Here is a 16,556-nt window from a genome sequence, read left to right on the forward strand (position 1 = left end):
TCCATAAATATGATCATTTCTCATATAACTTTGCTCAATTTGTCACATACAAGGAGGTAACCTGCCTAAATGACTACTGACCCATAGCACTCACGTCTGTAGCCATTAAACGCTTCGAAAGGCTGGTCATGGCTCACATCAACACCATTATCCCAGAAATCCTAGACCCACTTCAATTTGCATACCGCAACAACAGATCCACAGATTATGCAATCTCTATTGCACTCCACACTGCCCTTTCCCACCTGGACAAAAGGAACACCTATGTGAGAATGCTATTCATTGACTACAGCTCAGTGTTCAACACCACAGTGCCCTCAAAGCTCATCACTAAGCTAAGAACCTTGGGACTAAACACCTCCCTCTGCAACTGGATCCTAGACTTCCTGACGTGCTGCCCCCAGGTGGTAAGGGTAGGTAACAACACAGGGGCCCCTCAGGGGTGCGTGCTCAGTCCCCTCCTGTACTCCCTGTTCACTCATGACTGCATGGCCAGGCACAATTCCAACACCATCATTAAGTTTGCTGATGACACAACACTGTGATCACCGACAACGATGAGACAGCCTATAGGGAGGAGGTCAGAGACCTGACCGTGTGGGGCAAGGACAACAACCTCTCCCTCAATGTGATCAAGACAAAGGAGATGATTGTGGACTACAGGAAAAGGAAGACTGAGCATGCCTCCATTCTCATCGATGGGGCTGTAGTGGAGCAGGTTGAGAGCTTCAAGTTCCTTGGCGTCCACATCACAAACAAACTATCATGGTCCAAGCACACCAAGACAGTCGTGAAGAGGACATGACAAAACCTATTGCCCCTCAGGAGACTGAAAAGATTTGGCATGGGTCCTCAGATCCACAAAAGGTTTTACAGCCGCACCATCGAGAGCATCCTGATGGGTTGCATCACTGCCTGGTATGGCAACTGCTCGGCCTCCGACCACAAGGCGCTACAGAGGGTAGTGCGTACGGCCCAGAACATCACCTGGGCCAAGCTTCCTGCTCGCCAGGACCTCTATACCAGGTGGTGTCAGAAGAAGGCCCTAAAAATTGCCAAAGACTCCAGCCACCCTAGTCATAGACTGTTCTCTCTGCTACCGAATGGCAAGCGGTACCGGAGCGCCAAGTCTAGGTCCAAGAAACTTCTAAATAACTTCTACCCACAAGCCATAAGACTCCTGAACAGCTAATCAAATGGCTACCTAGACTATTTGCATTGCCCCCCCCCCCACGCTGCTGCTACTCTCTGTTATTATCTATGCATAGCCACTTTAATAACTCTGCCTACATGAACATAATTACCTAAATTACTGTACCTCGACACCAGTGACCCCCCCACATTGACTCTGTACTGGTACCCCCTGTATATAGACCCGCTATTGTTATTTACTGTTGCTCTTTAATTATTTGTTACTCTTATCGCTTACTTTTTTAGGGATTTTCTTAAAACTGCATTGTTGGTTAAGGGCTTGTAAGTAAGCATTTCACTGTAAGGTCTACACCTGTTGTATTCGGTGGATGTGACAATTAACATTTGATTTGAACTACTGTACTGGCCCCATCAGCATAGAGCTGAATGAAATAAAACAAAGGTAAAACATGAATGTGTGTTCATTTACACTTGACCATAATAGGTTATTCCCTCTTGTAAACGTTATTTGTACAGTTTTTAACCCATTTGTTCTACCTTTAATATTTAATTAATTCCATAAAAACAAAAAAACAGGTACAGTGGAAATGCCTTGTAAATCTGGCCTCAAGACAACAGTTTTAGGGGCAGTCTTCAATGTTTTCGTAAACACTATTAGCTTTCCCGTTGACACAATGTGAAGAATAATGTGAGCTTTGGTTAGAACTGATTGACCATACTTTTGAATTAGCTGCTACAGCCCTTAATTCATGCGTATTCTTCATGTTGAAATCACCTGTGGTTTGGGTGACCCACCTGTGACCACTTTGAGACAAGGTGTTAGACCTACCATCATCTTTTTTATCACTGACTTTGCCTCCGCAGATTCCAAAGAAGGTCAGAAACACTGGGATAAACACTATACCATGGACCGCCCCAAACAAAATGACCAAGAACATGATCTTAAAGAAGGTTCTGAAGATGTAGCTCTCAGCAGCAGACAGCACCACCACTCCTAAGATAGTAGACACAGCTCCCTGTATGATGGGATACCCCAAGTGATAGACAGCATCTACAGCCTTCTTATTAGCGGTGACCTCTTTGCTAGAGACAAAAGCATAGGAAATGTGAGCAGAAAAATCCACTGAGAAACCAATGCAGATGACAAGATTGATCATGGAGACAGAGTCTAGATTGACGTCCCATAATGCCATGAAACCAGCAACACCCACTATGACAGAGGCAATGGCAAAGGTCACCCACAGAGAACATATGGGGTTGGGGATCAACATGAGGGAGATCACCAGCATGGCAAGAGTGGCAACTACAATGTTTTGGATGGTATTACTAACAATGACTGCATACTGGTCAAAGTATATGAAAGCAGGGTGGTAAACAACCAACTTTTCTGAACAACCATTAGCTGTCTCTCGAAGCTTATTCAACATGTTCTTTTCATCAACAGCTGTACTGACGTTGATTGTCTGAATAAACATACGTGAGGCAATTATGACTTGTTTTGAAATATTCACATCTTGTGTGAAATCTGATAGTTGTAAAAATGCAGGTAAACTATCCATGAAAATGGTTTTGTTATTTGGATTTGAAACTTGACCTGATTTCACATATTCATTAAGCCAAGAGAGGATCATATTTTTAGCAACCAATGATCGACCATCCAACGTTAGACTCTCAAAACGTTCAAGACAAGTATCAAGACGCTCTCGAGCAGTTTTGTCCCAATATTGAAACTTACTGTCAGTCACAACAACCATAACATTTGGACCATACTCTGAAAAGTATTGGTCCTCATTATCGTAATAGCTACCCACATATGAGCTATCAGCTGCTAGGTTTTTAAGGTCTATGCCTTCTTGGATTTGGAAGCAACCATAGATACTTGAGCCCAAATATCCAGCATAGAGCAGGATCACAAACACCTTGGTCCAAGTATTTGTTAGAAATGGCCCATAGTACATCTTAAAGAAGTTGTTAATGGGCATTGGCTCCTCTTTTCCCGTTTCATGATCATAAGCTCCTCCTACACAGCAGAGGTTGTACTTTTTAGAGTTCTCCTCTGGTTCTGGAACCTTCATGCATGTCAGCCAGTGTCTGTTGCCCTTTTCACGACTCCCATTCAATGCCAGAAATGCACCAAAGAAGGTAATATTGTACAAGTAACAGAACAGGACAGCTGTACCAGTATACATACAAAAGGATTGTACAGAACCAAATGGAGTTAACAGACCAATATAGAAGGCCAGGGCATCAGTTAGTGTTGTGATGGTGATAGAGACAGCTGCGTCTTTGTATGTAGCTGCCATTCGGTCCTCTACGTTGTCATGAACTTGAGTCTGCTGCCAGCAGGAAATCATGATGAACATGTCGTCAACACCAATTCCTGTGGAGAAAATGCACTCTCTTATAAAATGTCAAACCTAGTTTATACCGGTGTTCACTCCTGTGATCACATCAGAGTACTGGTAAATCGGGAGGTGCCGGAACAGAAAGTGAGGTACTGGAATGCATAAATATTTATTTATTGTATAATAAAGCATTGCATGCATATCATTGCATTTTCGTAAAGAGCAGTAGAGTAGAGGCACATATGGGGAACATTTTAAGCCTATAAAGTCCGGGAAAAGAATTAGCATTTAATAAAAGGATTTCATCCAATTCTAAATCATTTTACATGACTGGAGACTTTAGCAGAATATTTTTTATGCCAAACAAAGGATGGAAATGACAGGCTACTTTGATACTGACAAACTGAGATCAATAAAAACAACCTCATCTTGAATCCGTCAATAGCCAATGCATTGGTGTGTGGATACACACATATTGTACAATATGAGGAGGAAAATATAGTCCTGAAAAAGCTTTCCAGTTTCACTGACTCACTCACTGATGTGCAGCTCACTCACCGGCGATGGCCGATGCGCTCATGCCGAAAACCTATCCCACTGGGCACACACTGGTTGAATCAACGTTGTTTCAACGCAATTCGCCAACGTATTGTGACGTGGAATCAGCGTGTTAAATACATGGGATTTGAAAAAAGTAATCAACCAGTACTGTTTCAGCTCATTTCAACCAGCGTTGTAAACATTGAAATTAGGGTAAAACTTCAACTTCAATACATTGATTTAACCTGACTAACAGGTTGTTACATCAATTCAATTGCAACATAATCGTCAGAAGAACTATGTACACTACCGTTCAAAAGCTTGGGGTCACTTAGACATTTTTGAAAGAAAAGCAATTTTTCTGGTCCATTAAAATAACATCAAATTGATCAGAAATACAGTGTAGACATTGTTCATGTTGTAAATGACTATTGTAGCTGGAAACAGTTGATTTTTTATGGAATATCTACATAGGCATACAGAGGCCAATTATCAGCAACCATCAATCCTGTGTTCCAATGGCACATTGTGTTAGCTAATCCAAGTTCATCATTTTAAAAGGCTAATTGATCATTAGAAAACCCTTTTGCAATCATGTTAGCACAGCTGAAAACTGTTGTGTTGATTAAAGAAGCAATAAAACTGGCCTTCTTTAGACTAGTTGAGTATCTGGAGCATCAGCATTTCAGGGCAGCAGGTAGCCTAGTGGTTAGAGTGTTGGGCCAGTAACCGAAAGGTTGCTGGATCGATTCCCTGAGCTGACGGGGTAAAAGATCTGTTGTTACGCCCCTGAACAAGGCAGTAAGCCCACTGTTCCCTGGTAAATAAGAATTTGTTCTTAACTGACTTGCCTAGTTAAACAAAATTTGTGGGTTTGATTACAGGCTACAAATGGCCAGAAACAAAGACTTTCTTCTGAAACTCGTCAGTCTATTCTTGTTCTGAGAAATGAAGGTGAGAAATTGCCAAGAAACTGAAGATCTTGTACAACGCTGTGTACTACTTCCTTCACAGAACAGCGCCAACTGGCTCCAACCAGATTAGAAAGAGGAGTGGGAGGCCCTGTTGTACAACTGAGCAAGAGGACTTGTACATTAGAGTGTCTAGTTTGAGAAACAGATGCCTCACAAGTCCTCAACTGGCAGCTTCATTAAATAGTACCCGCAAAACACCAGTCTCAACATCAACAGTGAAGAGGCGACTCCGGGATGCTGGCCTTCTAGGCAGAGTTGCAAAGAAAAAGCCGTATCTCAGACTGGCCAGTAAAAATAAAAGATTAAGATGGGAAAAAGAACACAGACTCTGGACAGAGGAAGATTGGAAAAAAGTGTTATGGACAGACAAATCTAAGTTTGAGTTCGGATCACAAAGAAGAATATTTGTGAGACGCAGAAAAAATGAAAAGATGCTAGAGGAGTGCTTGACGCCATCTTTCAAGCATGGTGGAGGCAATGTGATGGTCTGGGGGTTCTTTGGTGGTGGTAAAAGTATGAGATTTCTATAGGGTAAAGGGGATCTTGAAGAAGGAAGGCTATCACTCCATTTTGCAATGCCAAGCCATACCCTGTGGACGGCGCTGAATTGGAGCCAATTTCCTCCTACAACAGGACAATGACCCAAAGCACAGCTCCAAACTTTGCATGAACTATTTAGGGAAGAAGCAGTCAGCTGGTATTCTGTCTATAATGGAGTGGCCAGCACAGTCACCGGATCTCAACCCTATTGAGCTGTTGTGGGAGCAGCTTGGCCGTATGATACGTAAAAAGTTCCCATCAAGCCAATCCAACTTGTGGGAGGTGCTTCAAGAAGCATGGGGTGAAATCTCTTCAGATTACCTCAACAAATTCACAACTGGAATGCCAAAGGTCTGCAAGGCTGTAATTGCTGCAAATGGAGGATTCTTTGACGAAAGCAAAGTTTGAAGGACACAATTATTATTTAAATTAAAAATCATTATTTATAGGGAGAAATTTACCATGTGAATTTGTTAAAGAAATGGAATGCATGTGATGTAGTCTACTCTATCCTCCCGAAGGCCAACACAGAGACCAAGCCGGCTGAGGTGCCACTGGGGGAGCAGCTGAGACAAGAAGCAGGAGCTGACGGAGTTGCTCGGCCGGAACCAGGATGTGTTTGTTCTCCAATGAATCGGGACACACCTATCTGGCACAGCATCATCACCAAACCCGGGAAAAGGGTGAAGTTGAGACCCTACCGCATACCAGAAGCAGGGAGAAAGACCGTCAGGACCGAGGTAAAAACGATGTTGGAAGCTGAAATCATCGAAGACTCGAATAGTGAGTGGTGCAGCCCCATAGTGTTGGTGCCGAAACCAGACAGCACCATTCGCTTCTGTAATGATTTTAGAAAGTTAAATGAAATATCAAAGTTTCCACGCCTACCCCACGCCCCGAATTGATGAACTAATAGAACAGCTAGGGACCTCCCGATTTATCAGCACGCTCGACCTGATGAAGGGTTATTGGCAGGTGCCCTTAGCTCCCAAGGCAAGGGAGAAAACTGCTTTCGCCACCCCTGACGGGCTGTTCCACTACAGGAAGCTGCCCTTTGGGTTGCACGGGGCCCCGGCCACCTTCCAGAGGTTGATGGACTGGGTTCTCCGTCCCCATCGCGAGTACACGGTGGCCTACCTCGTTGATATTGTAATCCATGGGAGCGAGCGGGAGACCCATCTAAACCAGGTGAACGTGGTATTGCAGGCCTTACAGGGGCAGGGCTAACAGCCAACCCATGGAAATGTTGGCTCGGCCTACGGGAGGCTGAGTACCGGGGGTACATGATCCGGAGGGGATGTGTAAAACCCCAGGTGAAGAAAGTGGATGTGATTCGGGACTGGCCCCGCCCCCTCACCAAGAAGCAGATACGCACATTTGTGGGGTTGACTAGTTACTACCGGAGGTTTATCCCCCACTTTGCCTCCCGAGCCAGCCCTCTGACAGATCTGACTAGGTTGCCATCTGCCCACCCAGGTGACGTGGACTGAGGAGTCGGAGAAAGCCTTCCAGGACCTAAAGGGAGCCCTGTGTTCTGGACCCATGCTGGTGACCCCGGGCTTCTCCAAACCACTAGTGGTACAGACCGATGCGTCCGAAACAGGGGTGGGTGCCGTCCTATCACAGCTACAAGAAGGAGAGGAACACCCAGTCGTATACATTAGTCGGAAGCTGTTGCTACGGGAACAAAGATATTCCACTGTGGAGAAAGAATGTCTAGCGATCAAGTGGGCGCTGGAGACGTTGAAATATTACTTACTGGGATGGCACTTATGTTGAAATTGAGTTGAAAATTACACAGACTTCAAAAATTGTTTTCATCCTATATTAAATAGTGAAAGTCTAAACATTCCTTGCACATTCTTCAATTTGCTGTCTTAAAATTCTGCCGATCCTACCGATCTAGAGAATCTACAGAACATAAAATATATATTTTTAAAGAAGATTAATTGCGTATGTCTTCACACCCCCAGAGTTAATACTCGGTGGAAGCACAAATGGCAGCCATTACAGCTGTGAATCGTTTTCCATAAAATTCTACCAACCTTGCACAACTCTTAGGGAAACAAATATTCATTGTTTTTGTCATAATTGATCAAGCTCAGTAAATTCGGAGTGAGGATGGGTTTTTGTAGGCTACATTGACATCTGATTTGCTCAAAGGACACCATCATTAAAATATTGAAGCTTTATTGGATATTTGGAAGTTTAGTAAGATCCCAAAATTCAAGATATTAAAAACAATACACTTTTACCTTTGAATATTTAATATGTTATTAATAATATGCAGTACACTATCCAAACAGAAGGTACATCTCTTTCAAATATATTGAATATTGATATTTGGCTGCGTTCACAATTCAATATCCAGTTTTTCAGATTAATGATTGACATGTTGGATTGACGTCTCCATCTTAACCTAAAATGTGATTTTATTTAGTCCTATTCTTCAACTTAGATTATTGGTTGGGATGGAGATGTGAATAACTTGTAGATTCAATGTGAAATCAAACAACCATCCTTCATATACAAGACAATATCCAAAGATAAAAGTCTTGTCAGTTCAGGGATTCAAACCTTTTGGTTAATGTAATGGCCCAACGCTCTAACCGCTAGGCTACCTGCCGCACTTAAATATACCAGTAGGAGTCAATGTTCAGGCAGAAATCATTGGATTGTGGCTTCATGTTTCATTTCAATATACCTCATTATTTAGGTTGATAGCATGACATTGAAACAATGACGTTGATTCAAATAAAATGTGTCTAATCAAATCTAAAATTCGATATCATTTCAACCACACAATATATCTTGAATATAGAATGAAAAAGATTTTTGTGGAATTTTCAATGTTTACAACGCTGGTTGAAATGAGATGAAAACAGGTTGATGACTTTTTTCAAATCCAATGTATTTTCCACGTTGATTCCACATCACAATATGTAGACAAATTCTGTTCAAACAATGTTGATTCAACCAGTGTGTGCCCAGTGGGATCTTCCTCTTGTTTTACTTTGTACCTAGGCTACTGTTTGCTCAATAGGCCTATTTGGAAGTTGCTAAAATATTTTAGTAGCCTACAGACAGATTAGTGTCTTCTCTTTTCAGCAGGAGCCATTTGCTTTCCAACCTGTGTTTCCTGCAATTGTATTTGAAATATTGCGAAAGGCCTGTTTAGGCTGTATGCTGTTCACTGACAGATTTGCTGCACGTTCCTGACTGTAGGCTATGCTTTGTGATTGGGCTACACACAATTCACAGCTAGGCTATTTTTAAAAAGAAGCTATTGCTCCTCTATGGCTAAATTATAGGCCTATTAGTAGTATTCTGTAGTTTTACTCTGTAGTATTACTAATATTACTACTATTGTTACTATTATTAGTAGTATTATTATTACTACTATTAATACTACTAGTATTGTAGTATTAGTAGTATTATGATTTATTACATTTCTTCCTGAACAGACAGCAGTAATTCTATAACTTTGGGAAATGTATTTCAATTTATCAGGGGTGCTGTAGCACTTCCAGCACACTTCCTGCGGCTATGATTCTATAAGGAAATAAATGATGAAGTGCTACACTGGAGAGATAAATGTTGCAGACTCGTGTCTATCAGAGCAGAGAGAGGGAGAGCAATCATAGAAAGTTAATCTCATTCTAGTTCTGTGAGAGACACAGGCACGCTTCTCTCTCTCAACACAGCAAGGACTATGCGTTGGTCTCAATTTAACATAGGCTAGCTACGATGTTGCGCAAACCATAAGCCCGGGCCGATGTTATGATAGATGATTTGTGCCACAGATGGTTTGTTTACGTTTCTACCATTGTGGCTATATGGAGTAGGCTTACAGCTCTGTCTAGTGGCCGCTTCATTGACAACTGTAGGATTCTAGCGAAACCTAACCCTTTCCCTAACCTTAACCTCATTCTCCTAACCTGCTACGTTAATTCACCTAACTTGCTGTGTTAGTTCTCCTAACCTACCATGTTAATTCCCCTAACCTGCCATGTTAATTATCCTTACCTGCTACATTAGTTTTCCTAACCTGCTATGTAAACAAACCATCTGTGGTGACAAATCCTTAGTATCACCACACCGGCTCAAATTAAGAACTGGGTTTATTGTATAACAATGAGAGTTTGTAAGCTTACCCAGAATCAGGAATGGAGCTGTTGCCACAGTCATAGCGAAGGGCATCCCACAGTACAGCAACAACCCAAAACTGGACAGCACTGCCATACCAGCTGAGAGGACACCAAAGGTTGCCACCCACACCTTGTTCCTCACACAGTCCAACCTAGGGAAGAAAAACACAACATTCGTCCCTGTAGGTAAATGCTGATAAGTAGTCCTAGTGCTCTCTGATATGCCTTAACATCAGCAATGCAGTCACATTGTGGATTAGTCTAGCTTCAGTTAGACCTAATGAACACTGTTATTATGATTTTCAATTGAGGTGTCCTATGTTGACTGATCATTTTGAATGGTATTGAAATGTAAAAGTTACAAAACCTACCTCAAACAAGATATGATAGAAAAATTGATGGCCAGGGCATATGTCAATGAGAAGAGAGGAATGATTGAGTCAGAGCTCTTCTCAAACTCTTCATCCCTTGATATGGATGTAAAGTAAGATATTGTCATCTGCAAAGACAAATACGAATATACAAATATCAGATATCCAGTTAACATATTAGTAAAACAACTAAAGATATTCAAATAATCAAATCCTCATGACACTACATGGTTTATATGGAGCTTAATGTGGAGTGTGATCAATTCTGCAGGTCACTTGGTGAGAAGACACCCATCATACACAAGTTGACCATTTTCTTTATTTGTTTCATCTCTAAAACAGAGTACTCACGCCTTCTTCTTTTGTCATCTTGGAAGCAGTCTCTATAAACTTCTTTAGCCACATGGTATTTCTAGTTTGGTTGTCTTCTTTTAAGAAGTAAAATAGTCTAATTGCCTCTGCGCTTTCAATTTCAGTTAATCCACTTTTCAGTTTCACACCACCAATTTCAGATGCAATGAAAATTCTGCCATTATATGGGTAGTTAATCGTTGTCGTGGTAACATCACCAGGATTTTTTACAATATCAAAGATTGAATTTGACACACACCCACCACCTTTCTTAACACATAGATCTTTAAAAGCGAATGCACCAATTGTCATGTCTGTTACATTTCTGTCCATTTCAAATATGTTTGGTAAAGCAGTAGATGTGAGGATATTTTGTCCAGGCTTCACAATTATGAGAGATGCAAAGGTCCCTTCAGTATAGAGTCGCAGACGAGAGAAGTTACTATCACTCTGTGGAAAGTACTGTTTGACTACTTGTCGTTCATGTTTGGCAGGTCCATCCATAGGAGTAAACATCTCTTCAATGCCATTTGCTTCTCTGTCCGCAAGGAAGTAAAATCCTCCACCAAGACCCGCAGAAATGAACATGGGAAGAATCAAAAACCACCAGGGGTGTCTACCAACAAAGCCCCCAAGTATTTCAAATCCCCTAGCTATAGGCTTTTCAACGCAGTCTGTTTTGCACCTAGCCATTTTCTATTCTCTTTTTCAAGTCGTACTATGAGAAAAAAAAACTTGGCTTGAAATATATCTGCATCTCTGTTGATATCACAGCCATAAACTATACTTCATCTGAACATAGCAACACGATAACGTTCCTCTGAAGAGCTCTAATCAGTAATAGAGCTGACAGCACTGGATGTGATCCTTTAACAACCACGATGACTGCGTCAGGGCAATTCATATGGTTACATATTAACAAATAAGGTGGTTACCTATCCAGTTTACTTATTGTAGCTATGGAAAGTACTTCTCTGGTTTCCTTATAATAGTCCATCCATTAGTCAAGCGATTAGAGCGTTGGGCCAGTAACCGAAAGGTTACTCGAATCCCCGAGCGGACAAGGTAAAATCCCACTGTTCCCCGGGCGCCGAAGACGTGGATGTCGATTAAGGCAGCCCCCCCCCGCACCTCTCTGATTCAGAGGTTGGGTTAAATGCGGAAGACACATTTCAGTTGGAGGCATTCAGTTGTACAACTGACTAGGTATTCCCCCCAAAGTATTCTGAAGATGAAGGAAGTAAACTGATTGCCATGCAATGATTGATTGTTAAGTTGATGAACACTGACGCACAGGTTCATTTGAAAAGTTTATGAAGAGCGGGTTTCTCTAGAATAGGTGAACAGATAAATAGATGACATCATAAGTTTAGTATGCAAATTCTGCACTGTTACTAACCATAATAATAATTCCCATTATTGATGTGGTCATAATGACAACCGAGAGCATCTGCTGTTTGAATAAATATATAAAAGACAATATATAATTTAAGATAATTTTATTAGCTTTTTAAAACACAATTACAACAAAGGTAAATATAAGCACACTGTAGTAACAATCAACACAGCATTTACATGAGAAACTATTTCTACAATTATTCAATAAAAACAAAAAGATGACTCATAAAAATACATATTTTGATTCCATAAAAGTAAAGTATGACATAATCACAAGATTAGAAGTAAGATAAAAAAGTCAGTTCATTAAAACAATTTAACTACTATTCTACTAACCCTTTCAACCATGATTAGTGTGTTGTGTGTGTGAATCTTGGTCAATTAAAATTGCATATGCCAAAGAAGGTCAGAAACACAGGGATGAAAACGATGCCATGAAGTACCCCAAACAAAATGACCAAGAACATGATCTTAAAGAAGGTTCTGAAGATGTAGCTCTCAGCAGCAGACAGCACCACCACTCCTAAGATAGTAGACACAGCTCCCTGTATGATGGGATACCCCAAGTGATAGACAGCATCTACAGCCTTCTTATTAGCGGTGACCTCTTTGCTAGAGACAAAAGCATAGGAAATGTGAGCAGAAAAATCCACTGAGAAACCAATGCAGATGACAAGATTGATCATGGATACAGAGTCTAGATTGACATCCCATAATGCCATGAAACCAGCAACACCCACTATGACAGAGGCAATGGCAAAGGTCACCCACAGAGAACATATGGGGTTGGGGATCAACATGAGGGAGATCACCAGCATGGCAAGAGTGGCAACTACAATGTTTTGGATGGTATTACTAACAATGACTGCATACTGGTCAAAGTATATGAAAGCAGGGTGGTAAACAACCAACTTTTCTGAACAACCATTAGCTGTCTCTCGAAGCTTATTCAACATGTTCTTTTCATCAACAGCTGTACTGACGTTGATTGTCTGAATAAACATACGTGAGGAAATTATGATTTTGTTTAAAATATTCACATCTTGTGTGAAATCTGATTGTTGTAAAAATGTAGGTAAACTATCCATGAAAATGGTTTCGTTATTTGGATTTGAAACTCGACCTGGTTTCACATATTCATTAAGCCAAGAGAGGGTCATATTTTTAGCAACCAATGATCGACCATCCAACGTTAGACTCTCAAAACGTTCAAGACAAGTATCAAGACGCTTTCGAGCAGTTTTGTCCCAATATTGAAACTTACTGTCAGTCACAACAACCATAACATTTGGACCATACTCTGAAAAGTATTGGTCCTCATTATCGTAATAGCTACCCACATATGAGCTATCAGCTGCTAGGTTTTTAAGGTCTATGCCTTCTTGGATTTGGAAGCAACCATAGATACTTGAGCCCAAATATCCAGCATAGAGCAGGATCACAAACACCTTGGTCCAAGTATTTGTTAGAAATGGCCCATAGTACATCTTAAAGAAGTTGTTAATTGGCATAACTTCCTCTTTCCCCGTTTCCTGGTCATATGCCCCTCCTACACAGCAGAGGTTGTACTTTTTAGAGTTCTCCTCTGGTTCTGGAACCTTCATGCATGTCAGCCAGTGTCTGTTGCCCTTTTCACGACTCCCATTCAATGCCAGAAATGCACCAAAGAAGGTGATATTGTACAAGTAACAGAACAGGACAGCTGTACCAGTATACATACAAAAGGATTGTACAGAACGAAAGGGAGTTAACAGACCAATATAGAAGGCCAGGGCATCAGTTAGTGTTGTGATGGTGATAGAGACAGCTGCGTCTTTGTATGTAGCTGCCATTCGGTCCTCTACGTTGTCATGAACTTGAGTCTGCTGCCAGCAGGAAATCATGATGAACATGTCGTCAACACCAATTCCTGCGATCAACATAGAGTATATTGAACATCAGTAGATCATAGATCATTAGAGGGAATTAACACTGTAATAAATATCACCAAACTTCATTAGTTACAATGTTACTACATGTTAATGCAACGTTGTTAATACAGTTATTACTGTGTAGTTACATAGGTATAAGGGCAACATAAGTGTTACCGTCTACGTAGTCTTGTGACTGACAAAAACATTAAAATCATGTGAGATTTGGTTGTGGGTTGTTAAGATTACTATGGAAAGGTTTCTGATAATAAACCTGACCCAGTATTAAGAAAGGAGCAGTTGCAACAGTCATGGCAAAGGGCATTCCACAGAGCAGCAACAACCCGAAACTGGACAGCACAGCTAGGCCTGCAGATAGAGCACCAAAGATGGCCACCCACACCTTGTTCCTCACACAGTCCAACCTGTAGATGAAAATATTCTTACTTCGTACGGAACATCACATGTAGCAATGAATAAATAGTAAGTTAAATTAGTGTTTTAACACGGTGCACACATTTGCTGATTTTGATTCATTTAAAAGATGACACATAAGACATCAAATTACCTCAAGCAAGATATAATAGAAAAACTTATGGCCAGGAAGTATGTGACGGAGAAGAGAGGAATCACAGATTTTGAGTTTTCCTTAAACTCCTCCTCTCTAGAATTAGATGTGAAGTATGAAACTTGAATCTGCCGCTATAAAAACAAATGCAAGAACTGTGAGACTAAGTGAAAACTGTAGAGGGTTACATTTAGGAACAGATTATTTTACAAAACATACATTTTTATATTTCAGTGAATATGAGCACTCTAATTATATATGGCTCAAATAAGTAAAGCCACGTGTGTGCATATGGACAAGAGTATTTTACCAAACCTGGCAGTATGCCCAGACAGTTCTGAATCTGTAAAATATAATAAACTGTACTTACCTTATTCAATTCATCTGACAAGTTGGAAAACACTTGAGTAAACCCATGTAGCCAATCATCATTTTCCGCCTTGTTGTTTTCTCTGAGAAAGTAGAAGAGTCGAACAGCCTTTGCACTAACGATGAGACTTGAATTCAAAACTACTCCACCAAGTTCTGTCCCCAAAAAGATGGTGTTTGACGTTGAAATATGATAAGGAAAGGTCAAGTTTGCCTTCTTAATTGTACTAGCTGTGCCATTAACGATATCTAACAAGTCATTTGAAAAGCACCTGTTACTTTTCATGGCACAAAGCTTTTCATAAGATTTTCCTTTTTGCCCTACCATCTCTCTAACTGTTCCATCTAAATATATGATCTCCTCAAATGCCTTCTCACTCAAGATATCGGATGACTTTGAAACAGCGATGAAAGACCCATAGCTCCCCTCGGTATACAGCCGCAAACGATAGAACTCTGAATCATTCTGAGGAAAATGTTCTTTGACAAAATGTCTCTCCTGTTTTGCAGGCCCGTCCTTTGGAGTAAACTGGTCCTCTATGCCATGCGCCTCTCTCTCTTCGAGGAAGTAAAATCCTGCCCCAAGCCCCGCAGAGATGAACAAAGGGACAAGTAGAAACCACCATGGATTTCTCCCAACAAAACCTCCAAGTTTATGAAACCAATTTGACACCGATTTTTCAATGCAGTCTGTGTGACACGAAGGCATGGTCACCGGTTAAGATTTAAAGAAGTTATTATCAAAATGTACTATTTTGTATGTATAGTCGAGAAAAAGATCTGTAAGGATCTTGCAATGAGCACAGGTGCTTCAAATGGAACCCTTCACTAACTGGCAGCTATATTGTGAGCTGCAACCTTAAAATACTCATTCAAAAAGAGGAACTTGTTGTCATGGAAACATGTTCTAACTGTAAAGAGCATCTGTGAAAATGACCAGGCCAATCATTAACTATTAAACCTGATGTGTTACTGCTTTATATCATTTGCTGTCATCTTCCATGAACTAGGCCTACAGTCTATGGCTATGTGAGCCATGAAAATAAGCTTTGTTGGTGCATGTTCCCAGTTGAAAAGGTAGGACTCCGTTTACCAGGATGTTGTATTCTACAGTACATACTAATGTGATCATGGATTCTTACGAACAGATAGCACCCATTTTCTGATGCTCAGCATCAAACTTCTTATCACGGGAAGTTGTGTTACACCTGTAAAGTTTACGACCATAGCAGAATGCACTGTCCTTCCGATGCATTCTATTTAAGCAGTAAACCTCAAATTGGCTACCATGTAAGTCAGGTATTGGCAGATTGTCACCCTATTACCTCGCCTTGAGTTTTCCATGCCCTCAGCAAATGTCTCTCTCCTCAGTACAAAATAGTACCACCCATATTATCACCAACACTACTAAAGGTTCGTGGAGAATGGAATGAACAGCTAATTAGTAATGACTCATTCGATCATTACAGTCAAATCAAATCAAATCAAATGTATTTTTATATAGCCCTTCGTACATCAGCTGATATTCTCAAAGTGCTGTACAGAAACCCAGCCTAAAACCCCAAACAGCAAGCAAAGCATGTGAAAGAAGCACGGTGGCTAGGAAAAACTCCCTAGGAAAAACTCCCTAGAAAGGCCAAAAACCTAGGAAGAAACCTAGAGAGGAACCAGGCTATGAGGGTTGGCCAGTCCTCTTCTGGCTGTGCAGGGTGGATATTATAACAGAACATAGTCAAGATGTTAAAATGTTAAAATGTTCATAAATGACCAGCATGGTCAAATAATAATAATCATAGTAGTTGTCGAGGGTGCAACAAGCACGTCCGGTGAACAGGTCAGGGTTCCATAGCCGCAGGCAGAACAGTTGAAACTGGAGCAGCAGCACGGCCA

At 41.0% G+C, this 16,556-nt stretch overlaps 2 protein-coding genes across 3 annotated transcripts; both read right to left on the reverse strand.

Annotated features, from left to right (window-relative positions):
- Window positions 1–1,244: 1,244 nt before the first annotated feature.
- Window positions 1,245–11,363, reverse strand: LOC106590296 (patched domain-containing protein 3-like). The gene is made up of 4 exons (XM_014181145.2): window positions 10,422–11,363; window positions 10,071–10,198; window positions 9,706–9,851; window positions 1,245–3,532 (listed from the first exon to the last, which is right to left on the reverse strand). Exons 1-4 carry the CDS (start codon window positions 11,112–11,114, stop codon window positions 1,773–1,775), a joined length of 2,727 nt encoding a protein of 908 aa, XP_014036620.1. The 5' UTR covers window positions 11,115–11,363; the 3' UTR covers window positions 1,245–1,772.
- A 540-nt stretch (window positions 11,364–11,903) lies between these two features.
- On the reverse strand, window positions 11,904–15,510 carry LOC106590246 (patched domain-containing protein 3-like). 2 transcript variants are annotated; one of them, XM_014181049.2, is made up of 4 exons: window positions 14,668–15,510; window positions 14,298–14,431; window positions 14,009–14,154; window positions 11,904–13,728 (listed from the first exon to the last, which is right to left on the reverse strand). In XM_014181049.2, the coding sequence occupies exons 1-4, from the start codon at window positions 15,373–15,375 to the stop codon at window positions 12,197–12,199; spliced, it is 2,520 nt and encodes an 839-aa protein (XP_014036524.1). In that variant the 5' UTR covers window positions 15,376–15,510; the 3' UTR covers window positions 11,904–12,196. The 2 variants fall into 2 exon arrangements, with proteins under 2 accessions (XP_014036524.1, XP_045566892.1); XM_045710936.1 differs by lacking the exons at window positions 14,009–14,154; window positions 14,298–14,431; window positions 14,668–15,510 and having other exon boundaries at window positions 11,904–13,989.
- Between the last annotated feature and the right edge of the window lie 1,046 nt (window positions 15,511–16,556).

This window comes from Salmo salar, chromosome ssa29 (genome assembly GCF_905237065.1).
Source record: "Salmo salar chromosome ssa29, Ssal_v3.1, whole genome shotgun sequence".
Lineage (NCBI taxonomy): Eukaryota > Metazoa > Chordata > Actinopteri > Salmoniformes > Salmonidae > Salmo > Salmo salar.